Source organism: Phytophthora cinnamomi (genome assembly GCF_018691715.1).
Source record: "Phytophthora cinnamomi strain GKB4 chromosome Unknown Contig16, whole genome shotgun sequence".
Lineage (NCBI taxonomy): Eukaryota > Oomycota > Peronosporomycetes > Peronosporales > Peronosporaceae > Phytophthora > Phytophthora cinnamomi.
This window is the reverse complement of record NW_027150949.1, coordinates 2253720-2280020: the sequence shown is the minus strand read 5'-3', so window position 1 is coordinate 2280020 and position 26301 is coordinate 2253720. Positions and strand designations below refer to the sequence as shown.

The window sequence follows — 26301 nt, the reverse complement described above, 5'->3', positions numbered from 1 at the left end:
CAGCCCACCAGTGTGAGGATCGAACGCCGTGCCACACCAATAATACTTTTTACGGTGTAAAAAAGTATTTTTGGATTTGCATTTTCCAGTAGAACATGAACTTTTTACCAGTGTCCACTCAATCCGAATTTTACGGTAGCGTTCCACTCAAGTGCCGAGACTTTCCGGCGACTCAAACTACGCTGTACTGTATTTTAAGACAGTACAGCGTAGTTTGAGTCGCCGGAAAGTCATATTACAATACAAATATTAGAGCAAGGTTCACACACACGAGGTAATCTCAGCTTGCTGTGCTGTCAAGCAAAGTGAGCGCGAGGTCATCGTGACGCTAGTCTTGGCGACGTCGCACAAAATTCTACCGAGTTTAAATTTGTTTTAAAAAAAAAAGAGGATCAGCTCTTGTGTTTGCAATGTTGCGCTGGACACGAAGCGTCTGCGATGTGCTTGTTGTGTAGGTGCAAGCTTTATCTGTCGACAATGTGTCAAAGGAGTATGCTTCCTACCTACGTATCTAGGGTCACAAATACCACTGCACCATCGCGGGTCATCCGTGCCCGCTCCAATACCAACGCCAGGCGACATTGCCTAGTGCCTTCACTAAAGGAGACACGAGGATAGTCGTCCCCAGAAGAGAGAAGGAGATCGACGAGTCCCCTAAAAACCAGTGAGAAGGGAATTCGAAGGCGCTGCCCCAATAGCCGCGACGCCAATGAATCATCCGCAACAACGTTCGGAAAACGTTCGTCAACGTGGCCTCGGTCACCGTCACATATCACGGCAGTCGCACAACGAAGTGGTCACTCACGCGCTCAATCCGCTTCAGCTGGAAGTACAAGCTCTGGAAACTGGACGAGTACCAGCGCCACTGATCCATGAGGGCATCTACCCACTGCGCTCGCCCAAAATCACATCCTCCGCCATCGAAACGCAGGAACGCGAGCTGGTGCTTCGCCTCCGCGTTCTCGAGACAGTCTACTGTCATATCTGTGCTGTCAATAGACTCGACCGAAAGCGTCACAGGGATGCCGAAGCGAAAGACGTGGAAGTACTCGACCACGACGTTCCAGACGGTCTGTTGCCCGCCGTAAAGCAGACGGTTGCGCTGCAGGTCGAGGACGGGGATGTCGGCGCGCAGCTTCTGCACAGTGATTTCGAGCTTCTTGGCTTCGTTGAGTTGTTTCTGTCGGTATCTGGCTTGCTGTGCGGATCTGTCTAAGTGACTTCCGACGCTCGATGGTATCCGATAAGCTTTGACGCCTCCACTGAATCCTTGGCTGGCGTAAAGGAATCCAGGAGACGTCATCTGGAAAGCCGTTGTCGTTGATGGCAACACTGCTACGTCGACGGGGTCTGACTCGGATGAAGGCGATGAAGGCGCACGCTTGACTCTACGCGTCGGCCTCCTGTCTGCACCGTTATCTCTGTTCATAGTGCTGACTCCGCACTGAAAGACAGAAGACGATTTCAGAGCTCAGTTCAGGCTGCGATCGTCGTAACGGAAGGTCCAACACATTACGTCTGCATGGCAGCTTTAGCTTCTTACGCTTTGTGGCGCGGCGATACTTTGAAGAATGAGAGGCACGTCGGGGGTGAGATACGAGGAGTTCGGCACGTGATCGAACTAACCTCAGCTTACGCGCCTGCAGGGACCTCGTTGTTTACAGAAAGCACGAGGGAGAGTCAAGTCGCTTGTTCGTGTTGATGCCCTGTTTCCTCCTCAAAGATTTGACGGAGTAAATAGTCGTAAACACCTTATGATCCCTAACAAGCACAATAATAAATACCGTATACGATTCGGCACAACCAGGAATGGGTGGCTAAGGCGAGCGGTTGCTGCCGCAGCAAACCCGCGCTGTATTTGCGGGGGAGGGTCCAGCGACGAACATTCCAGTGAGCAGCGCATTGTACTCGCCAGAATATGTTATCTTTATGACGCGAACCGCGGGATGGCATCCACCAATTTTTATACTAGGAAATTGTATGAATACTGTGCTGTGCATGCGTTATAGTGCTGGTCAGAGATTTGCTGTGCTGGTCAGCACCACTCATATACTGTAATGGGACTTGTGGGCTTGAGTGATCTGTATGGACGTACAGTCACCACGGTCACTTCCGACACGGGGGTCTGCCTATAAACTGTCCCTGTTTTATACTAAACAAAAATGGTTTTATAGAGGTATTTTTGCGCGGGAAAATGGTAGGCTTGTTCATCCAGTGCTTGCAAGTTCTGGCGCTCACTTTACAACGCGCCACACCAGAGAAGCACCCATGAGGCGCTGCCTCAAAATTGACCACAAGAGAGCCGTCACACGGATGTCTGGGTCCTGTCCGTCATTAGCGCATGCTGACTTGGCAGCGCGAGTGGCACAGAAGTTCAAGCACAGACAATTGTGACCGTACCCGCCCAACACGACAACGTCCTTCCAACCGATGGACGCGGGTGTTATAGCGTCATCCAAGGCGTCATGCAAGAAGAAGCAACTCCGCTGGGTCTACGACAAGCTGCGCGAGCCTGTACCATTAATCAACACCCGTACGCGATCGACCAGCTCCAAGCTATGCGCTGGAGCGATGACATGAAGCTCCAGAATCCGACAGCGCTCAACGCAAGGATACTATCAAAACTGTTTCAGGTATGCCGGAATCTGCTATCTGGGCCCATGGACAAGCCAGACAACGAGGCGAGCTGGAGCGACGGACACAGCGTCAACGCAGGCGAGGTCAATCGTCGACTTGCAACCGCCATCTGTAGTACCCTCAAAATTGATTACCTGCCTTAATACATTTAACTGTTGCAAATTATGCATGTACCCATGTGTTGGAAGTGAGAGTACTGTCTGTACATGTAATGCTCATCTGCACCACGATATGATGCTCGTTACAGCTGGCGAAACTCCTCAGAAATTTGTGTGGACCGTAATTCAGTCTTGGACTCAACTGGTGTTGACGCGACCGGATGGTGGATGAAATTTCTCGCTGTCGCTTGATGTAAGTTGATACATGTACCTGCGACGGATCTTCATACAGCTGGGGGGGGGAGGCATGACCTTTGGTTCTGTCTCCGCCCCTGCTTGACACAGTATCGACTGCGGCCTGCAAACGGCAGAACCACAACACCGCACTTACACTGACCACACGCGCAGAGCAGAAGGCATCCTATTCTATACGTGTATCTCCATGAACCTTAAGTGATCCTGCTTTGGAGGATTCACACTGCCATTGTGTTTCATGCTGCGTGTGGCCCTAATTAATACTTCAACGACTGAGATTTGATAAACCCACCCTAGTGGTTTTACCTTCTTCCGCACGTTGAATTTGATCATCCTCCATGAACCTGAAGCCATTAGAGTTGGTGTCGTGGACCATTCCCATATCGAGATGCTGTATAGCACCAATACATAGCAAGAAATGATAGAGGTCACACTTGGAATATTTCAGAAACGCCGAGCTGTGAAGCCGCGTGACACATGCGATCCAACGAAGCAGGGATTTAGAACTGCTTGCAGGGTAACGCACCAGGCGTAGCGCACTCCATGCATTTCTGCTCAGCGTACCGCTCCAGGGACTCTATCGCTGCTATGCTGTTAGATGTAGTCGGTCTGGGTATAAAACAGCTACACAATCCATCAACATGAGGAAAATCATCATGGATGAAGTGAATTCGAAAGTCAAAAAACAGTACAGTGCGTCAATAAGGTACGCCTGATTTATATACGTTCCAAAAGTATGTAGTTTTTTAATGAATTAGTGAAGTATATACATCGTTAGTTTTGCTGACATGTCCCGAATGAGTCCAACAGTGCTGTATCGTCGACTAACCGGACTCCAGGCCGTCTCGCACCACTAATTAGGGAAGTGAGGAGGTGGACTTTGCATGGATTATCTACTCCTTCTCCTATGCGATCCAAAGCAAGGAGCATTTTCTGCGATCGTACTTGCCTCTTGATCCAATGGATAATGCCTTGATCCATCGGTTGCACGTTGGCCGTGGTATTTGGCGGCAACTTCTCCACTCGCACATTGTGGAGGATTATACCCGTTTCATCGTGAGGTGAAGCGTCATCTACCACTGGTAGACCACCAGTATGGCGCGTGGCCTGATTTTTTTGTTCATCCCCAGTTCCTGATTTTACACCTTAACCGCGAACCGAATCTATAAAGTATCACAAGCTATTAATTGTATACCCGTTCCTTATTGACGCACAATACTGTACAGGGTTCCTGCCTAATTCGCCCCCGCGATCAGTAATTTACCTCGCACAGATAGTACACCCGTGCCTCCAGCTGTAATAAGATGGCACGTACGAGACTAGAGCTCCAGACTGCTCCAGATTGTAGCTAAGCGCACACCATGGCCTGATCTGCTCTATTAGTCTGGAGCTATGGAGCTACTAACGGGTCAGGCCATGGTGTTCGCTAGGGTATACGTACCGGTTAATAACAGTAGTTTTGGTTGAACTGGCTTGAACAAAATTAGGACGGCATGAAACATGACACGTGACGGATTCCTTTTTCATACATCTCATGCAGACAATTAACAGATAATAACTCTACCACCCAAAGGATGAATTGAAATTTGCGACAAGATAAAGCTAAGAGTACATGTGCATGCATTGATCCTTCATCCTTTCTAGCCCTTGTACTGTATTTGTCAAGCCACGGCTTCTGCCTGATGAACATGAATGCGCGAAGACAACGAGTGGTTGGGAGTACACCCTCCACGTTGCATCCCATTTACCGTCCTCTCTGTAGTTATCCTTCTGGTCGCTCTCATCGCCATCATGGTGGACTGCCACTCGTGCATGCCGTCCAAGTTCTGTGGGTCGGGGCGGTACGTTGTGAGTAGCATGCAGAAGTGCTTCTCCTAACATCTCGAGCACGTCTCCCTAAAAGGAGACTGCGCTTCCACGCAGAGCTCCGCGGCCTCACGAACGCGACGCGCCGTCAAAATCGCGGTCCAGCTAATGAGATGTTATGGCGGTTCGGCCACGCGTACTTCCCCGTCCAGAATGCAGCCCTTACCTCGGAGGAGGGGATCTTCCTCCCCCGCCTTGCCTCCAAGTCAGGCCGTGCCTTGGGGCAGCTCGCAGAAGTCTTGAGCTCCTCGTCGGTAAGACTGACCAGCACCCCCGGAACGTCTGCCGAAAGCGCCCGCGTAGACCTAGCCAAAAATGGGACATCAGCGCGAGACATTATCATCACTTCGTCAGCGCGGTCCTTACCTGGCTCACGCGCAGCTACAATTCCCATCCATGTCGCCGCAGTCCAAGAATGCAGCGCCGTTACCCGTCCAGCGCAGCTCCTTTTCCTGCGCTCGGGTTTCCAGTGTGCTTGCTGGCTACCGCTCCGTTTTAAAACTGTTCTTATCTCCCGCCTCGTAACGATGTACCTTGGCGGATGCAAGACGCTAGCTAGTGAAATATCTGTCACCAAACCAAGGGTTCCCAGTCTGGAGCAGCAGCCATTCTCAAACTGAATTGGAAGATAAAAGTGCCACTTGTCAGGAAAACGTCGTGTAAAACTTGTGGTTTCTATGCATTTCTTCGTGCACTGTGCACGAAGATTTCACCGAATGCAGTTATTTCAGGCATACAAAAAGCTAGTGGTTTCACGAGAATGCAATCATTCATTCAGAATTCATCGTGCAATTTGCACGATGGACTCGATGCGTCAGCTCGAAAGAAAGAAAATATACATTTTTCAGCGTAAGTTTTGGGTGCTCATCTCTAGCTAGTGTTTTCCACGACAAGTGATCTAATCTTCGCTCCGCCCTACTAGACACAGACGAAAACGGAAGACGATTTGATCTGCTCATACAGAAGGCCAAGAGTCGGTAGAGCTTTTAGCTCGGCGCAGCTCGGTGTTTGATAGTGAGTTATAACATGCATCAGTCGCTGAGCAGCCAGCCGAACCTTTCAACTCGGGTAGCCATGTCATGCTTGACAGCATCCGTAGTGCAGGTGATCCAACACACCAATGCTGCCATATTAGCCGGAGGGTCCCGTTAGGAAGTACAAAATCTTCTGCAACTCGGTGAAAGCCACACCCATTGCTGTAGCTCGAGAGGTGATTCCGTCGTGAAACGACATCAACAGTCCTTCTATCCGGTTGTTCGCCAGCTAAATGGTACAACTGTGTGAACGAGCAAGAACCGCAGCAAAGCTGATTCCAACGCCTCGATCGTCATTATTGAACCATGGACGTGCCGTTTAAGAGTATTCTCGAAGGAATTAGTCAGACCTTGTTTTAACGAATCAATTTCCGCTTTGTACGTGCCGTTGACCATTATTCCCACATGTGAGGAATTCCACTTGGAGTGATGGGATCATCGACTTGAAAATTACGACAAACAACCTCTGGCGAAGCCACTCAAAATGCGATCGATTGCATGGTGTAAATAAAGAGGTAGTGAACAGCAGGTGATTATGGGGCAAGTGTTCGCGTAAGAACACAAAGTGATACAGAATTGAAGCAAGACGAACTGACACACCATTCGCAAGCTTGGTGGTGCTCCAGAATAGACGGTATCCATGGCAAACTTTAAACGCTTTTCTAGCTCCAACGATCTTCTTCAGAGCTGGTTACTGGGCTAAAAATGGGGTAATGTAGCAAAGTTTGGTGAATCAAAGGGCAGACCAGACAATAGCGCCCAACAACATATCACCAGCAGCCTCAAACCAGTTCTGCCCCGGAAGAGTCCAGCCAGCGCGAAGGCATATTGACGCAGCGGACGGACCTGATGTTGAGCAACTGCAGTATGTGAAGCTCCTTTCCTCGCCGAATGAGTGCCAAAATCCTTCACTGTCATCCCTAACTTTGATAACACATTTTGCAATACGTCTCACTTAGCACCGTTTCAGTAACTTGAGAAATCGACATATTGATTTCCACCTGAATCATTTTCCATCGCTGGCGAAGCCAGAACAGCAAAATAAATCCCTCAAGCCCAAAATCGGACAAATCTCTGGCATCGTCGGTTGGCGTAAATATGGCGGATCCCGAGGACGACTACCGTCTTGGTCATTCTTCAGTGTGCAAATTTTATGGTAACGGCATCTTCTTGCCACGAAACATGTGCATGTCGAATGGTTGCGATTCTTAGCGCGGCACATTAAATTCCAACAAATAAGTAAAAAAGAGTGACCAAAAACATCTTTCTTCTTGCTTGAGCGCAGCATAGCTTTGGAACTTTGTAATCGAAATGAGAACGGCTCCTTACCCTCAGTAAGTCGTCTTGTTTCGCTGTGCAGTGCGGGCAACAGTGTGATGAAGTCCTTGAAAATCTTTTCATTTGAGGTCAAAATCTGAGGACGTGAGTCTCAGTCGTAGCGTACAGATACACTAAAGCCGAACGAACATTGCCAAACGTGGACTTCCCTCCATACCGCGCTGCATCGAGGTTAAATAGCGCATGCAACTTAGTCGTTAGCACCTGCAGGTCCATGGGTTTCCAAAGGTCACTGTGAACCATTGAGATATGCTGTCATCATTGACGACTCCAGTGCGAGAAATTGCCTTGTAAACAGGACTTCACGGTGATCACGATCTGTATTGATATAACCACCCCACAAGCTGTATCAATGCACGACAATACACGTATTTGGTGGACGCTGCGGTGGTGTTGCTGAGTACTTCATCAACTCGAGCGTCAGGGCCTCCATGATGCTGTTGTGCGACTGTTCACTAGATTTGAAGTCTCAAAATATTTTCTAAAATAGACTGCGTGCACTTTGCACGACGAAATCCATTTATCTATACATTGCGCCCATGAATTCCGTGTCATGAGTAAACCGCATCTATGTGCAGTCTGCGCAACCTTGCACTTTCTATTGGCGAATTAAGCAAGGACGTCTGTATGAGTGGTTGGGGGGTCAGACAGTAAACCGGTAGACTATTTCCCAGGTCGTACGTATACCGGTCGGGTCGTCGTGAAGGTCGTCTGTGTAAGTGGGTCGTATGTTTTAATGGTCGTGGATGGGGTCGCTGATGATCGGATACTGTGAAGCTCAGGCTCGCTCTTTGGTGGAAGTTATGCCAATTGCGACGAACATTTGACTGCAATCTGTTCACAAACTTACTTATGGCTGTCTTACCTGGACTTTATCTCGTCTTGTCATCTGCAAAACCGATATTACCCTGGAAAATACCATCTTATCCACGATCCGAAGCTGATGATGCGGTACACACTCAGTGACAATAAACGCTTACTTCTCAAATTTCTTTCTACGGGCAGCGTAGTCAGCAAAATTACGAGGCAAGACAATCCGAATCAACATTGAAGAGAGCCTACGACGAAGCTTCAACGGCCCACTGGATCAAAACTCAATCTCTATCCACTACAAGGAAGCAACCAAGCTGAACTGATTCAGGAGGCTATAGAGGAACTATTGGCAACGGCGAACGGTTTCGGGGATTGGGACAGACAAATAGCAAGTTGGCAGGCGGCGCTGACCCGGCTCAAGAAGCGAATACGGAAACGAAAAACAGCAGCGATCGGCAGGATACGCCACCGAGCTAGGATTCGACTGTGTACGAAAAAAACAATCAGTGGCTGTAAACACCGAGGAACTCAGAGAGCACTAGAAGAAACGGCGGAACAAATAAGGTGGCGATTCAAAAGAACCGCAATATGGGAACGTGACCAGCATGCTACCAGCATCAAGGCACCGGCAGGACAAATTTTCCCGGACAATATGTCGATAGCTCAGAGATTCGCAGAATCCTGGTCACCCATGTTCAGCGAGAGTCAAAAAAGTGTGCCAGACGCAGACCTAGACAGGCTCTTGATGACTTCGCCAAAATTCCACAGGACCGAAAAGTCTCAGAAGCCAACCGTATGATGCTCATGGCACCGATAGACGAAGAGGAAATGATGCAGGCGGTTCGGTCCTTACAACGGCATAAGTCTGGTGGGCCCGGTGTTCTTAATAATGACTTCTACATTGACTTAGCAGGAGTGGTTATTTCAGAACTAGTGGAAGTATGCAACGCAATGCTTGAAGGTAAGGCCCCACCAGCATCGTTCTTACAAGGCACTGTAGTCCCGCTTCGGAAGAAAGGAGACTCGGACAATGCCATGGACTATCGACCTATCATGCTGTTACAAACTAGTTACAAGTTGTTCGTGAAAGTACTGGCAACCCGCTGCCTCCAGAGTTTCTTGGGACACGCAACATGGCTTCGTGCGCAGCAGGCAAATGCGAAGATCAGTACTAATGATGCTGAATATCCTGCAGCATACGGAAAAATCTCGGGGAAAGAGACCGAGAAGGTGGCAGGAATTTTACTGCTCGACTTCAAAAAGGCTTACGACACTGGATAGAAAAATACCTGGTTACAATGCTTAGAAAATTCGGATTCGCAGAAGATTTCATCGAGCTTGTGGAGAAGCTTCATGAGGGTACCACAATTCGCTTCGCGGTCAATGGAGAAACTTCAGAACCGATTCAAGTCGCTTCAGGCATCAGACAAGGGTGTCCCCTAGCACCACTACTGTTCATACTCGGCGCAGAACTGCTGGGATTAGCGATAACACGATGCCAGACCATACAAAGGATCACAGTAATTCAGTCGGAGCTGAACATAAGGCACAAATTCTCAGCGTTTGTGGACGACTCCACGGTGTACCTGGATGATTGTAATCAGCTGCCACAAGTCCTCCAAACTGTGCACCAATTTGGACGCTTGTCCGGGTTGCAAGTTCAGCCCACGAAAAGCAAATTTATCTTCCTCAATACGCAGGAGCAGGGGCCTGTCTTCCATGGGATTCCCGTTCTAGCACCAGGTGAAACTGTGAGATACCTTTGTCATCAAGTCGGGCTTGGTAACCTGGTGGAGATCAACTGGGCAGATCGTAAGCTAAGCTGAAACGCCGATTAGCCACAGCTGAACGAGTAGCAACGAGTGTAGCCGACAGAGTGGAGTTGCTCAATGTGGGGTTCCTACTGTCTCTTCAGTTCACGGCTAGTGCATTTCCGCCAACAAAAGACATCGTTTGGGTCTTGGAAAAGCTTCAGAAACCTTTTTATGGAGAGGCCTCGCGCGAACGGAATCCTGCAGACACAAGATCACACCAAGTCTTGTTTATCTACCAAAGAAAGCAGGCGGTATTGGGCTGGCTTCCATTCCTGTAGCACTAAAAAGCCAGCGAGTCAAGCACACGCTACTCTGGCTCCTTAGTCCGGTTGATATATACCGAAACGCGTGGCAAAAATGGCTAGGCACAACGATTACAAGGAACCTATGGCAAGAACCTTGGGTAACACCTAGAGTATTCTCTAAACGGGGGACACCAGAAAACTGGAACGCCCACCGGGTCCTCTACCAAGAAGACATAAGTCTTTGGCTAGCACCCACACGAGAACAAAGACTACAGAGACAGCAACGAATTCAGGAAGCGTGGCTAGAGTACAAAGGCCAGATCAGATCTTGCTTTGGAAAGAGCACGAAGACATCTGGACGGTTCGAGTGGCGATTTTTCCACTAGAACTACCAGACTACACAACCAACAGCCAAACCATATCGGGAAATACTGGTCCCACATGACCCGGGCGGACAATCCATGGATCCCAGAAGTGGCAAAGATTGTCTGACCGCAAAACTCTACATGAAGACCGCAGTAACCTCCATGCAGATAACCAAAGATACTCCAAGGGTGTACACGATCCGCATCCCAAAACGTGAAGTTGGACAGACAATGCATGGGGCAAAATTGCTAGCACGCTGGATATTAGCCATCTTGATCTGTCCTCCAAGCAGTTCACGGAAAGTCGTCATATACCAGCGGCTGAAATTACACTCGGCATGCAGAGAGAATTACGATATAGCTGGTCTTTACTCTCATCCAAGCAACCCCAACATCGGATGGGCACCAAAGATCCACCGGATTCGGCTAATGCAAGTCGCCAACCAAGTCGAGTGGAATATCACCCAGATGATGAGTTATTAATGACGCAGCTCAGCTCAAGGCATTAGCCGCCTTGAAGGGCTAGTATTTGACTATCACCCTCTACACAAAGTTCTGGAAGTAGCGAATAGGATAAAAACAAACATGCATTGCAGGCATTAAAAAGCAAACTATCGCAAGCGAGAAAGCGTTAGAAAAGGACTGACACAAGCAATCACGAAGATCACCTCGAGAGACACAGTCGATGCGTGGGAAGGAGGTCAACTGACCCAAACTCCACGGCAAGTCTGGGACAAGAAAAATATGGTCACGAGTTTTCAAACGTGGGTATGGTACCGCATCACGGTTAACCAGCTGAATCTACGACACGGCTCGGAAAGAATAGCTGGCTATGAAGAGAAGTGAGAGTCCAACAGACACATATTTTGGGAGTGTCCACGGGCAAGCAGCATTTGGTTAAAGATGGTCAGCCACTGGACAGGATACAGCATCACGAAGACAGATCTACGGAAATTTCTGGGCAACATCAGCACCCAAAGAGCCCACCAACCTCCCAACGCATACAGGACGATCTCCAACAAGTCTTCGGGAGGTGGAACGAGGAATTGGCCGGATACTATCGCAAAATTTGGTGGGTCGCATGCAGCGTCATCCCGACTCAACTCTAGATCCACAGGGTCCGAGCAGTGCATGAGAATGCCATCGTGAATGAGTACGTCCAAGAAGCCGCTATCTGGAGCGGCGTACTTCGACAACTTCGCGCCATATCGAGACGAGATAAATCACGCCGAAACACCAGGCTAAGCGGGCTATATCTCCAAGTGTGCACCGAACGCTTTGCGGACGAGACACAGATAACGTCTCATCAGCAGAACGTATTAGCGCTGCAGGAACTCACGCTGCCCGATCTAGGTTTAGTGCAGCGCATGAGAGCTTACCAACAGTCTATCCTCTAGAGTAACTAAGTGAATAGACGCACAATCTCTCTCTCACCTGTAATACATACAATAGCGAGTGAGCACAATCTGTCAGACAACGTAGATAATGGACCGTCGTAATCGCTTGGTTTTCACTGACACGTAATACACCCGTGGTTGAATGACCACTGAGCAATAACCTCAACGCAACCACTATCGCGCAAATTTCGCTATCGATGTGGTGTGTGATCAGTCCCAGATCGAGTTGTTGACATCATTCGCCAACGCGCGTTGTCCAGCCTGCCACCGGCTTTCGAATCTATTCCCCTCCACACACACACACAATGACCACGAGCTCCCTGTACCCGCCCAACAGTCAGGCGCTCAGCGACGGCGTTATCACTGCCGTGGTTCAACGCGCCGGAGCGTGCGCACCGCAACGACCTACTCGACGCCATTGCCAGCAGCACGCACGCATTGCCAACATACACGCCTCGCCGCTGCGCCAGCGATTCAGGTATATTCGATTCGAGCGAGGATTTCGTGCAGCCCACTCACCGCTCTGCAGGCGAGCCACCGTATCCGCCACACCCGCCGTCGGGCCGAAGCGCGTTGGCTCTCCCCATTCCGCCGCCCGAGACGGGGGAAACAACGAAGAGGACGCGCCCAACAGTCTCTCTGAGCGACTTCCAGAAGCACGAAGACCTGATCAAGCAGCTTCTATCGAGTCAAGACCTCCGGCGAGAGCGCTGCCGCATGAACCAGGCGCGCTACCGCAAGAAGCAGCAAAACTACCTGATCGACCTCGAAGCTACCATCGGGAAGCTGCGAGAAGAGGTCGAGAAGCTCGAGAAGCAGGGTCGCGAGCCTGGATACGAAGGAGGCCATGCTGACACTATTGCTGCGTCTGCTGGACAATCTTGTGAACGTCGTTCGCAGCTGCACGAGTCACGCTGGACGGAAAGCTTGCGGAAATTGAGTCTAAGTTGGTCAGACCGTGATTTCGAGCTTCTTGGATTGGTAGAGCTGTTTCTGTCGGTATCTGGCTTGGTTAGCGCGGCACTGTTCCCGTCGACGTTCCGTCTTGAGGCGCTTGCGCTTCTGTTTTGGTTGGTCATCGTCGTCGTCACCTTGCGCTTGTTCGCTGGCATAGGTTGCAACCATCGAGAGGGCATGGGCAGAGCTCGTTGCGAGGTACCGTGAAGTCTTAGCTGGGGTCTGGGCTGTGTACCAAGAAGCAAATTCAGACTGCGGTGGCTGATAGCCAGACCTTGAGGTGCGCGACGCCGCCGCGAACGATTTAGTGTCGATGGGTGAAAGAGCGGGCTTCACCGAGGACGAGCGTTCCGAGGCGAAGACTCGCGCAGTGCCTCGAAGAGGAGGGCTCTGGCGATGGCTGTCAAGCGTGTTCTGACGGCCCATTGCTCTCTGGAAGACCGGTCGGACAATTTCGGAGCTCAATGTTGCTCGGCTCGGCGTCGATCGCCGCGGTTCAAAGTCGCGATGGCCTGGAGATGTTGTACTGCGCTGCATGGAATAACGAGGGTAATGAAGGCGGATGATAGATGCTGGCTAGACTCGGTTTGTGAGTGCGTCGGGACGAATTTTTGGGAATGAAACGACAACCGCGTGATCCACTCACGAACCCCGCGTACGCTGATATCAACAGGTAGGATTCGTGGTGGAGTTTACGTTGCAGGGGAGGTAGTTGATGGTACGCAGATCCTTGTCGATTTGGCACAGCCCGATAGGAGGGCAAGCCCCAAGACAGGTCTACCCTTAGGATCCACGTGATATTCGAGAAGCGCACACCACTAGAATCACTGCACTTCCAGGACGAACTGTCACGAATTAGCGTACAGGATATCGCTGCCGCTGTGGTGACGATGATCACAGGTGTCTATTTAACTCTAGCTCCCTGAAAAGTCTTAAGCCACTAGACAATCGACGGTTTCTGTCGTCGTTTGTCTGCTCTTGACTCGGCCATTCCTTCACTCGGTCCCATGTCGCTGTCACTGTACGCAGGTCCGTCACTCACAGTCGCCACTGCATCAACAATAGCATCGACTCTGCGCAGATGATCACTCGGGTTGTTGAATCAACAGTGTTGATGCCCCTCGCAGCTGTTGTGGTGCTGGCAAGATTTGCACCGCATGCGAGGACTGCCACGAAGATTCACTCCAGAGTCCGTGCGCTTCGCCTCCAAGGCTCGAAGCGAGGTTGGAGAAGCCCAACCATATACCATACCAGACGGTTCGTCCTTTGCAGGTGGGTGGCGGTTGTCCATGGGGATTATCTAAGCTTGTCCACGCAAGTGCCGAGACTTTCCGGCGACACAAACTACGCTGTACTGTATTAATACATAGATTGGAGCAAGGTTCACACACGAGGTAATCTCAGCTTGCTGTGCTGCTGTCAAGCAAAGTGAGCGCGAGGTCATCGTGACGCTAGTCTTGTCGGCGTCGCACAAAATTCTACCGAGTTTAAATTTGTTTTAAAAAGAGGATCAGCTCTTGTGTTTGCAACGTTGCGCTGGACACGAAGCGTCTGCGATGTGCTTGTTGTGTAGGTGCAAGCTTTATCTGTTTACAATGTGCCAAAGGAGTATGCTTCCTACCTACGCTATCTAGGGGTCACAAATACCTACTGCACCATCGCGGGTCATCCGTGCCCGCTCCAATACCAACCCCACGTCCGCGACATTGCCTAGTGCCTTCACTAAAGGAGACACGAGGTTGATAGTCGTCTCCAGAAGAGACACGGGAGATCGACGAGTCCCACTCAAAACCAGTGAGAAGGGAATTCGAAGGCGCTGCCCCAATAGCCGCGACGCCATTGAATCATCCGCAACAACGTTCGGGAAAACGTTCGTCAACGTGGCCTCGGTCACCGTCACATTCATCACGGCAGTCGCACACACGAAGTGGTCACTCACGCGCTCAATCCGCTCCAGCTGGAAGTACAAGCTCTGGAAACTGGACGAGTACCAGCGCCACTGATCCATGAGGGCGTCTACTCCACTGCGCTCGCCCAAAATCACATCCTCCGCCATCGAAGACCGCAGGAACGCGAGCTGATGCTTCGCCTCCGCGTTCTCGAGGCAGTCTACTGTCATATCTGTGCTGTCAATAGACTCGACCGAAAGCGTCACAGGGACGCCGAAGCGGAAGACGAGGAAGTACTCGACTACGAGTTTCCAGACGTTCGGTTGGCCGCCGTAAAGCAGACGGTTGCGCTGCAGGTCGAGGACGGGGATGTCGACGCGCAGCTTCTGCACAGTGATTTCGAGCATCTTGGCTTGGTAGAGCTGTTTCTGTCGGTATCTGGCTTGGTTAGCGCGGCACTGTTCCCGTCGACGTTCCGTCTTGAGGCGCTTGCGCTTCTGTTTTGGTTGGTCATCGTCGTCGTCACCTTGCGCTTGTTCGCTGGCATAGGTTGCAACCATCGAGAGGGCATGGGCAGAGCTCGTTGCGAGGTACCGTGAAGTCTTAGCTGGGGTCTGGGCTGTGTACCAAGAAGCAAATTCAGACTGCGGTGGCTGATAGCCAGACCTTGAGGTGCGCGACGCCGCCGCGAACGATTTAGTGTCGATGGGTGAAAGAGCGGGCTTCGCCGAGGACGAGCGTTCCGAGGCGAAGACTCGCGCAGTGCCTCGAAGAGGAGGGCTCTGGCGATGGCTGTCAAGCGTGTTCTGACGGCCCATTGCTCTCTGGAAGACCGGTCGGACAATTTCGGAGCTCAATGTTGCTCGGCTCGGCGTCGATCGCCGCGGTTCAAAGTCGCGATGGCCTGGAGATGTTGTACTGCGCTGCATGGAATAACGAGGGTAATGAAGGCGGATGATAGATGCTGGCTAGACTCGGTTTGTGAGTGCGTCGGGACGAATTTTTGGGAATGAAACGACAACCGCGTGATCCACTCACGAACCCCGCGTACGCTGATATCAACAGGTAGGATTCGTGGTGGAGTTTACGTTGCAGGGGAGGTAGTTGATGGTACGCAGATCCTTGTCGATTTGGCACAGCCCGATAGGAGGGCAAGCCCCAAGACAGATCTACCCTTAGGATCCACGTAATATTCGAGAAGCGCACACCACTAGAATCACTGCACTTCCAGGACGAACTGTCACGAATTAGCGTACAGGATATCGCTGCCGCTGTGGTGACGATGATCACAGGTGTCTATTTAACTCTAGCTTCCTGAAAAGTTTTAAGCCACTAGACAATCGACGGTTTCTGTCGTCGTTTGTCTGCTCTTGACTCGGCCATTCCTTCACTCGGTCCCATGTCGCTGTCACTGTACGCAGGTCCGTCACTCACAGTCGCCACTGCATCAACAATAGCATCGACTCTGCGCAGATGATCACTCGGGTTGTTGAATCAACAGTGTTGATGCCCCTCGCAGCTGTTGTGGTGCTGGCAAGATTTGCACCGCATGCGAGGACTGCCACGAAGATTCACTCCAGAGTCCGTGCGCTTCGCCTCCAAGGCTCGAAGCGAGGTTGGAGAAGCCCAACCATATACCATACCAGACGGTTCGTCCTTTGCAGGTGGGTGGCGGTTGTCCATGGGGATTATCTAAGCTTGTCCACGCAAGTGCCGAGACTTTCCGGCGACACAAACTACGCTGTACTGTATTAATACATAGATTGGAGCAAGGTTCACACACGAGGTAATCTCAGCTTGCTGTGCTGCTGTCAAGCAAAGTGAGCGCGAGGTCATCGTGACGCTAGTCTTGTCGGCGTCGCACAAAATTCTACCGAGTTTAAATTTGTTTTAAAAAAGAGGATCAGCTCTTGTGTTTGCAACGTTGCGCTGGACACGAAGCGTCTGCGATGTGCTTGTTGTGTAGGTGCAAGCTTTATCTGTTTACAATGTGCCAAAGGAGTATGCTTCCTACCTACGCTATCTAGGGGTCACAAATACCTACTGCACCATCGCGGGTCATCCGTGCCCGCTCCAATACCAACCCCACGTCCGCGACATTGCCTAGTGCCTTCACTAAAGGAGACACGAGGTTGATAGTCGTCTCCAGAAGAGAGACACGGGAGATCGACGAGTCCCACTCAAAAACCAGTGAGAAGGGAATTCGAAGGCGCTGCCCCAATAGCCGCGACGCCATTGAATCATCCGCAACAACGTTCGGGAAAACGTTCGTCAACGTGGCCTCGGTCACCGTCACATTCATCACGGCAGTCGCACACACGAAGTGGTCACTCACGCGCTCAATCCGCTCCAGCTGGAAGTACAAGCTCTGGAAACTGGACGAGTACCAGCGCCACTGATCCATGAGGGCGTCTACTCCACTGCGCTCGCCCAAAATCACATCCTCCGCCATCGAAGACCGCAGGAACGCGAGCTGATGCTTCGCCTCCGCGTTCTCGAGGCAGTCTACTGTCATATCTGTGCTGTCAATAGACTCGACCGAAAGCGTCACAGGGACGCCGAAGCGGAAGACGAGGAAGTACTCGACTACGAGTTTCCAGACGTTCGGTTGGCCGCCGTAAAGCAGACGGTTGCGCTGCAGGTCGAGGACGGGGATGTCGACGCGCAGCTTCTGCACAGTGATTTCGAGCATCTTGGCTTGGTAGAGCTGTTTCTGTCGGTATCTGGCTTGGTTAGCGCGGCACTGTTCCCGTCGACGTTCCGTCTTGAGGCGCTTGCGCTTCTGTTTTGGTTGGTCATCGTCGTCGTCACCTTGCGCTTGTTCGCTGGCATAGGTTGCAACCATCGAGAGGGCATGGGCAGAGCTCGTTGCGAGGTACCGTGAAGTCTTAGCTGGGGTCTGGGCTGTGTACCAAGAAGCAAATTCAGACTGTGGTGGCTGATAGCCAGACCTTGAGGTGCGCGACGCCGCCGCGAACGATTTAGTGTCGATGGGTGAAAGAGCGGGCTTCACCGAGGACGAGCGTTCCGAGGCGAAGACTCGCGCAGTGCCTCGAAGAGGAAGGCTCTGGCGATGGCTGTCAAGCGTGTTCTGACGGCCCATTGCTCTCTGGAAGACCGGTCGGACAATTTCGGAGCTCAATGTTGCTCGGCTCGGCGTCGATCGCCGCGGTTCAAAGTCGCGATGGCCTGGAGATGTTGTACTGCGCTGCATGGAATAACGAGGGTAATGAAGGCGGATGATAGATGCTGGCTAGACTCGGTTTGTGAGTGCGTCGGGACGAATTTTTGGGAATGAAACGACAACCGCGTGATCCACTCACGAACCCCGCGTACGCTGATATCAACAGGTAGGATTCGTGGTGGAGTTTACGTTGCAGGGGAGGTAGTTGATGGTACGCAGATCCTTGTCGATTTGGCACAGCCCGATAGGAGGGCAAGCCCCAAGACAGGTCTACCCTTAGGATCCACGTGATATTCGAGAAGCGCACACCACTAGAATCACTGCACTTCCAGGACGAACTGTCACGAATTAGCGTACAGGATATCGCTGCCGCTGTGGTGACGATGATCACAGGTGTCTATTTAACTCTAGCTCCCTGAAAAGTCTTAAGCCACTAGACAATCGACGGTTTCTGTCGTCGTTTGTCTGCTCTTGACTCGGCCATTCCTTCACTCGGTCCCATGTCGCTGTCACTGTACGCAGGTCCGTCACTCACAGTCGCCACTGCATCAACAATAGCATCGACTCTGCGCAGATGATCACTCGGGTTGTTGAATCAACAGTGTTGATGCCCCTCGCAGCTGTTGTGGTGCTGGCAAGATTTGCACCGCATGCGAGGACTGCCACGAAGATTCACTCCAGAGTCCGTGCGCTTCGCCTCCAAGGCTCGAAGCGAGGTTGGAGAAGCCCAACCATATACCATACCAGACGGTTCGTCCTTTGCAGGTGGGTGGCGGTTGTCCATGGGGATTATCTAAGCTTGTCCACGCAAGTGCCGAGACTTTCCGGCGACACAAACTACGCTGTACTGTATTAATACATAGATTGGAGCAAGGTTCACACACGAGGTAATCTCAGCTTGCTGTGCTGCTGTCAAGCAAAGTGAGCGCGAGGTCATCGTGACGCTAGTCTTGTCGGCGTCGCACAAAATTCTACCGAGTTTAAATTTGTTTTAAAAAAGAGGATCAGCTCTTGTGTTTGCAACGTTGCGCTGGACACGAAGCGTCTGCGATGTGCTTGTTGTGTAGGTGCAAGCTTATCTGTTTACAATGTGCCAAAGGAGTATGCTTCCTACCTACGCTATCTAGGGGTCACAAATACCTACTGCACCATCGCGGGTCATCCGTGCCCGCTCCAATACCAACCCCACGTCCGCGACATTGCCTAGTGCCTTCACTAAAGGAGACACGAGGTTGATAGTCATCTCCAGAAGAGAGACACGGGAGATCGACGAGTCCCACTCAAAAACCAGTGAGAAGGGAATTCGAAGGCGCTGCCCCAATAGCCGCGACGCCATTGAATCATCCGCAACAACGTTCGGGAAAACGTTCGTCAACGTGGCCTCGGTCACCGTCACATTCATCACGGCAGTCGCACACACGAAGTGGTCACTCACGCGCTCAATCCGCTCCAGCTGGAAGTACAAGCTCTGGAAACTGGACGAGTACCAGCGCCACTGATCCATGAGGGCGTCTACTCCACTGCGCTCGCCCAAAATCACATCCTCCGCCATCGAAGACCGCAGGAACGCGAGCTGATGCTTCGCCTCCGCGTTCTCGAGGCAGTCTACTGTCATATCTGTGCTGTCAATAGACTCGACCGAAAGCGTCACAGGGACGCCGAAGCGGAAGACGTGGAAGTACTCGACTACGAGTTTCCAGACGTTCGGTTGGCCGCCGTAGAACAGACGGTTGCGCTGCAGGTCGAGGACGGGGATGTCGACGCGCAGCTTCTGCACAGTGATTTCGAGCGTCTCGGCGTGGTTGAGCTGTTTCTGTCGGTATCTGGCTTGGTTAGCGCGGCACTGTTCCCGTCGACGTGCCGTCTTGAGGCGGATGCGCTTTTGCGGCTTCTTCGGTGTTTGACCAATGTACGTAACGCTGTTTGCGACCATCTCGAACTCGTCACTGGTTTTAGCGGACAAGTATCTGGCGGTAGGTGCGTCTTTAAGGCTCGAGCTCTCTTCTCTGAAGCTTGAAGGCACGTATAATCCTGCTGGTTGGGTGTAAAGGGAACTAGGAGACGTCGCCTGGAAAGCCGTTGCCGTTGATGGGAACACTGCTACGTCGACGGGGTCTGACTCGGATGAAGGCGATGAAGGCGCACGCTTGGCTCTACGCGTCGGCCTCCTGTCTGCACCGTTATCTCTGTTCATAGTGCTGACTCGGCACTGAAAGACAGAACGGACGATTTCAGAGCTCAGTTCAGGCTGCGATCGTCGTAACGGAAGGTCCGAAGCTCTCGACATTGTCTGCATAGTAGCTTTAGCTTCTTACGCTTTGTGGCGCGGCGATACTTTGAAGAATGAGAGGCACGTCGTGGGGGTGAGACACGAGGGAGTTCGGCACGTGATCGAACTAACCTCAGCTTACGCGTCTGCAGGGACCTCGTTGTTTACAGAAAGCACGAGGGAGAGTCGAGTCGCCTGTTCGTGTTGATGTCCTGACGGAGTAAATAAGTACCAGTAATCATAAACAGCATATGATCCCTAACAAGCACAAAATATGCGATTCAAGCACAACCAGGAATGGTGACTAAGGCAAGCGGTTGCCGCCGCAGCAAACCTGCGCGGGGTGCCCGCGCAGCAGGGCCGCGCGGTATTTGCGGGGGAGGGTCCAGCGACGAACATTCCAGCGAGCCGCGCATTGTACTCGCCAGAACATGTTATCTTTATAACGCAAGCGAAGCGAACCGCAGGGGCGCTTACCATGGCATCCACCCTCATGCGACAATTTTTACACTAGGAAATTGTATGAATACTGTGCTGTGCATGCGTTATAGTGCTGGTCAGAGATTTGCTGTGCAGGTCAGCACCACTCATATACTGTAATGGGACTTGTGGCCTTGAGTGATCTGTATGGACATAATGCTCATCTGCGCCACGATATGATGCTCGCAAAACTCCATGCCGATTTGCAGAAATTTGTGGAGCTGCGCTTGCCGTACATTACATGAAATTAAGCCTTGGACTCAACTGGTGTTGTCGCGACCGGGTGGTGGATGAAATTTCTCGCCGTCGATTGAAGTAAGTTGATACCTGCGGCGGATCTTCATGCAGCTGAGAGGGGGACACCGCCCCCCCCCCCCCTCTCTCTCTCTCTCTCCCCCCCCTCAGATTTTGAGTAGGTTATCCACTTATCCCCCTATTTGAGCTGCTGGACGTACTTAAACCCTAGTTTTGGTCTGGATGTTGGTTCTGGAACGCACCGCGATCCAAACAAAACAGGAATTTAGTACTGCTTGCGGTGGTATCGCACCAGGCGTAGCCTGCGGCTATCGCACGCCATGCAGCTCTGCTCTAGTAATGCTCAGGGACTCTATTAAAATATCCCCGCTATGCTGTTACATGTAGTTGGTCTGGGTACAAAATAGCAGGATACCACACAATCCATCCAGATAACGAGGAGAATCATCATGGATGACGTGAATTCGATAAGTCAAATACAGACGTCCCCGCCTAATCCCCCCCCCCGAGATCAGTATGTAATTTACTTGTGGAGCGATCCTCGCAGCATTTATTTCAAATCTAAATCCCGAGAATAAAATTTGGCGGAGGGGGACCTCAGTGCGAGCCATTGTCATCACTTCGTCATGGAAGCTGGAGAGGTCCTTACCTGGTTCACGTGCATCTACAATTCCCAACAATGTCGCCGCAGTACGAGAATGCTGCGCCGTTACCCGTGCAACGCAGCTCCATTTCCGGCGCCCGCTTTTCCGGTGTGCTTGCTGGCTACCGCCCCGTTTAAACACTGTTCTTATCTCCCGCCTGGTGCAGCAACCACTCTCAAACTGAAGTGGATGAATCTTGTAGATAAAAGTGTCAATGCTGCCCGCGAATAATTGGTTCAGTGTTCTTTCCGTGCCTTCAGTAATTCAGTAGATTTGCATCTATTGCATTTTCTATTAGGCGGGGACGTCTGTATGAGTGGTTGGGGGCCCAGAAAGTAAGCCAGACTCGAAGCAAGTAAACTGATCAAGGGGACAAATCTTGTATCGCCGCTGTGGCTGCTCAGTTTGTATTCTTCCCACATTCACCTACCGGGCCTCAAGACCTCGCAGCGCCATGTACACGACGGCTACATCTTCTATGTTTGACGACTTCACTCCCTGACAATGCGTCTATGGTCGAGCAATTCTGAGCTCTGAAATGGTTAGACCAGTTTTCCGGCGAGTATTGTCCAGGGCCAACACGATCGACGGTGTGGACAAGCGGAAAGCGTTGTAGTTCTGGGGATACTTACAGAGTTCGCGCGCGTACTCTCCCGAGCACACCCCTCAGCGCGATGCAGACATATTTGATACGTTCGGGCCAAGGACGGGTGCACACTCACTAGACTCACAGCACAATCCAGAATTTCGTCCGACAACACCAAGGTCGTGTATCCCCCGCTGAAGAAGAGGCGTTATTCGACACGTAGTCGTGAAGACAATTCAACCAAATCCGGTACCGAATGAGGCAGGTGAACCACGAGCAAGCCCTAGAGAAGGCAGTACGCGACCTGCGACAAGACATCCCCGCGCTGGAGCTGCAGCGCAACCGTCTCCAGTATGGTGGACAGCAGGACATCTGGAGCTCCGTGGTGGAATACTTCAAGACGTTCCGCTTCGGGGTTTTAGTGCGTCCCCCTATCGATCTTGAGGGAGGCTTGAAGCGCATGCCCTCCCAGAAGAAGGACCTTACCAATTCAAGACCAGCCAGCTCGCCTTCCTACGTACTTCCATTGCAAACGAAACCATCCTGGGCGAACACAGCGGGGTCGATGCTCTCTTGAGGTAGTGGAAAGCGGTAGTCCCCCACTTCGAGGGCGTTCACTTCGAGCAGCAGCGTATTGAACGCGCGAGCGAAAAGTTCGCGAGTATGTCGGCCTCTCTGAACGTAACAATGCCGGACGCAACGTTGCATGGTGTCTTCCCACGCCTACAGTCCGAGTCTATCAAGTCGAATCTACTGGACCCGCGCCTTCACCTTCCGTGTACCCTGCGCTTCGAATGGGACACGGTGAACAACTGCGTGTCTCGTCTCGAGACGATAGTGGATTTCATTAGCCCGCTCGACAACTGCTGGGCAATCTCACGGATACTGCGTCAGTGCTGGAGCGCGCACCCATCACGAGCGACGTTGTAGTAGGTGGCTCTGACACTCCGTAGGCAGAAGTGTACCAAGCCGTTTAGATTGACAATAGAGCAGAGTGTTCATCGGATAGAAACTAGGTCAATGTACATGCAATCGAACGAACTGACGATCATTGCGATGCAACGGAACGTCGAGACATTCGTTTGTGGCACCCACACGGGGGCTCTGAATAGAGCAGCGGCCACTACAGTAGAAAACTCATCAAACTCCAAATTGGACATGAGCATTTGGCGGGCGGGACTGCATTGAGTCAAATCTTTTGATGAAGTGCCAGACGAAACAATAATCATTTGGCTTTCGCGAGAACAATTGACCGCCGAGGTGATAGATAATCACCTGGCTTTCAGGACATGTAATACATACAATAGCGAGTGCAGCAGTATCTGTCAGACAACGTAGATAAAGGACCGTCGTAATCGCTTGGTTTTCACTGGCACGTAATACACCCGTGGTTGAATGACCACTGAGCAATAACCTCAACGCAACCACTATCGCGCAAATTTCGCTATCGATGTGGTGTGTGTGATCAGTCCCAGATCGAGTTGCTTGACATCATTCGCCAACGCGCGTTGTCCAGCTCAAGCCACCGGCTTTCGAATCTATTCCCCCCCCCCTCCACACACACACAATGACCACGAGCTCCCTGTACCCGCCCAACAGTCAGGCGCTCAGCGACGGCGTTATCACTGCCGTGGTTCAACGCGCCGGAAGCGTGCGCACCGCAACGACCTACTCGACGCCATTGCCAGCAGCACGCACGCATTGCCAACGTACACGCCTCGCCGCTGCGCCAGCGATTCAGGCATATTTGATCCCAGCGAGGATTTCGTGCAGCCCACTCACCGCTCTACAGGCGAGCCACCGTATCCGCCACACCCGCCGTCGAGCCGAAGCGCGTTCGCTCTCCCCATTCCGCCGACCGATCCCCGTGGGCCAGTGGTCAAACCCTGACGCGGAGACCGGGAGGTACCGGGATCGATCCCCGCCGAGTGCGGGACTTTCCACGGAGGCCGGAGATAGGCAATATCTTGGACGAGCAGCCACTCCGTGGAGTGGTCCGCCCTGCCAACCCGCACCCCGGTGTAGGATAGTTGGATGGGCTGGAGGCCAGGGCTGCCGATTATGGCATTGATATTTATCCTGACGTTTACCTAGCAATAAATTATGTCATCGATGTCTGCACAACAAAACATAAATAATGTCATTAGCCCCATAATCACAACAAATAATGCAGTAATGGAGGTGATGTATTAGCGAGTAGCATCATCGACAGTACGAGCGTCCCAGTAGCTCGAATTCTCTCTCAAGAAGAGAATCATCTCGAAACGAAAGTACTCGTTGATGACCTCGTCATGGTCATCCCAGCACGGTCGGAAGTAGAAGCCGGAAACTTGGGCTGGGGTGAAGGTGGCGTGACGGGCGCGGGAGGCGAGAGCCATGGTGATCGTCGTGCGGTGCTGGGAAAATCTTAAAATGAACAGTGAGAACTTGAGCGATCTGTTCTAGATAGATGGCTGTGAGAACGGTTGGACCAGAGGAGCTTGGCGCTCAAGAATTTGTCGGTTGGTATGGATGTGCTCATTATGATAAAGAGGTTTAGGCATAAATTATGAGAGATGATTGTCGAAGCTAATAAATTATCAATAAAATCCAGGGAAATACCAACATAAATAATTTCATCGTCTCATATAAAATTACTGAAATGATCATGCCATAATAGGCAGCCCCCCAAGTGCCGAAAAATGCCCCATAGTGTAATGAGGGGTATCAGAACCCGGTCCCAAAATGGGTCGGATAGCCACAGGCATCCCCACCAGAGCAAGCCTCAAGCCTGGTGTGTGGGTTCTGGTGGCTTAAATCTCTCCCCATTCCGCCGCCGAGACGGGGGAAACAACGAAGAGGATGCGCACAACAGTCTCTCTGAGCGACTTCCAGAAGCACGAAGACCTGATCAAGCAGCTTCTATCGAGTCAAGACCTCCGGCGAGAGCGCTGCCGCATGAACCAGGCGCGCTACCGCAAGAAGTAGCAAAACTACCTGATCGACCTCGAAGCTACCATCGGGAAGCTGCGAGAAGAGTCGAGAAGCTCGAGAAGCAGCGCCACGTCATCTCCTTTGGCGTGCCGACCAGAGAGACCGTCTGGAACATTGCGGCCGAGTACTTTCGCCTCTTCCGTCACGGCTACATCGCCCCCATGACGGAATCGGAGCCGCACTCGAATATCAAAGCAACCACAGCAGCGACATGTCCTCGTCAGTCGCACGTGCAGCTCGAGTTCTTGCGCTCAACCATGTCCATCGACGTGACGGACGGCGCTGTGCGGGGCGTGGAGGCGATCCTGGAGAACTGGAAGCAGTTCTCCCGGTGCCATGACGACATGCACCTGCGCCTCCAGCGCCTGGAGGTGTGGTCGGGAGACTCGGTGGTCGCCACGATGAAGATGGATATCACCATGACGGAAAACACGCTGCGCCACGCGTACCCGCACTTGATGGTGGACGAGGATGGGAGCACTCGGCTTGCATCTCGCCTACTCAACCAGCGGCTTGTTGTGAACGGCTCGATCCGGTTCGGTTGGGACCACGAGAATGGCCGCGTCGCGAGCTTGGAGACGAAGGCGGACATGCTGACGCCAATGCTGCGCCTGCTGGGCAACCTCTGGGACGTCGCTCGCATCTTCGAAGCTGCACGAGTCACGCCGGACGGAAAGCTTGCGGAAATTGAGCCTAAGTTGGTCAGGTTGTGCTGTAGGTAGCGAGTAATGTATATACGCAAATGAAAATACAACCTGGGCCATTTCAAGATAGGTGTACTTATAGATAATACTAGTAACTAGAGTTGTGTTGAAAACCTGCGAACTACACAGAGTAAAAAGCTCAACTGCCATACGTTGGATTCTTCGTTGGGCTTTCATGTTTGGACCTCGCCGATCAAATGTGAAGGTGTGATGAGAGCCTCTCCAAGCACATAGCTAACATCTTCAAGACTGCTGAGGACTCGAAGTAGTGGTGACAATAAGTCCATCGTCGAATCCAAGCGGGTTACTCGCCCAGTGGTGTCGTCCCACATGAAGCGCACGGTGCATGGACACTCGAGCCGCTGGGTGAGAAGGCGATAGTACAATGAAGAGTTGCGGTCGATTCCCTCGTTGTAGGCATGAGGAACTCCTGTAGCGAGCAGATGTGGGAACACACATCGTAGCGTCGCCTCCGTGATGGTCAGACTGAGTGTGGCA

General features: G+C 51.8%; 2 protein-coding genes across 2 annotated transcripts; one reads left to right on the top strand and one right to left on the bottom strand.

Annotated features, from left to right (window-relative positions):
* Nucleotides 1-772: 772 nt before the first annotated feature.
* IUM83_02657 (bZIP transcription factor 1) lies at nt 773-1303 on the bottom strand (the record flags this gene model as incomplete). Its single annotated transcript, XM_067926597.1, has 1 exon — nt 773-1303. One exon carries the CDS (start codon nt 1301-1303, stop codon nt 773-775), a length of 531 nt encoding a protein of 176 aa, XP_067796529.1.
* A 24053-nt stretch (nt 1304-25356) lies between these two features.
* Nucleotides 25357-26072, top strand: IUM83_02656 (bZIP transcription factor 1; the record flags this gene model as incomplete). Its single annotated transcript, XM_067926596.1, has 2 exons — nt 25357-25634; nt 26009-26072. 2 exons carry the CDS (start codon nt 25357-25359, stop codon nt 26070-26072), a joined length of 342 nt encoding a protein of 113 aa, XP_067796531.1.
* Nucleotides 26073-26301: the final 229 nt, after the last annotated feature.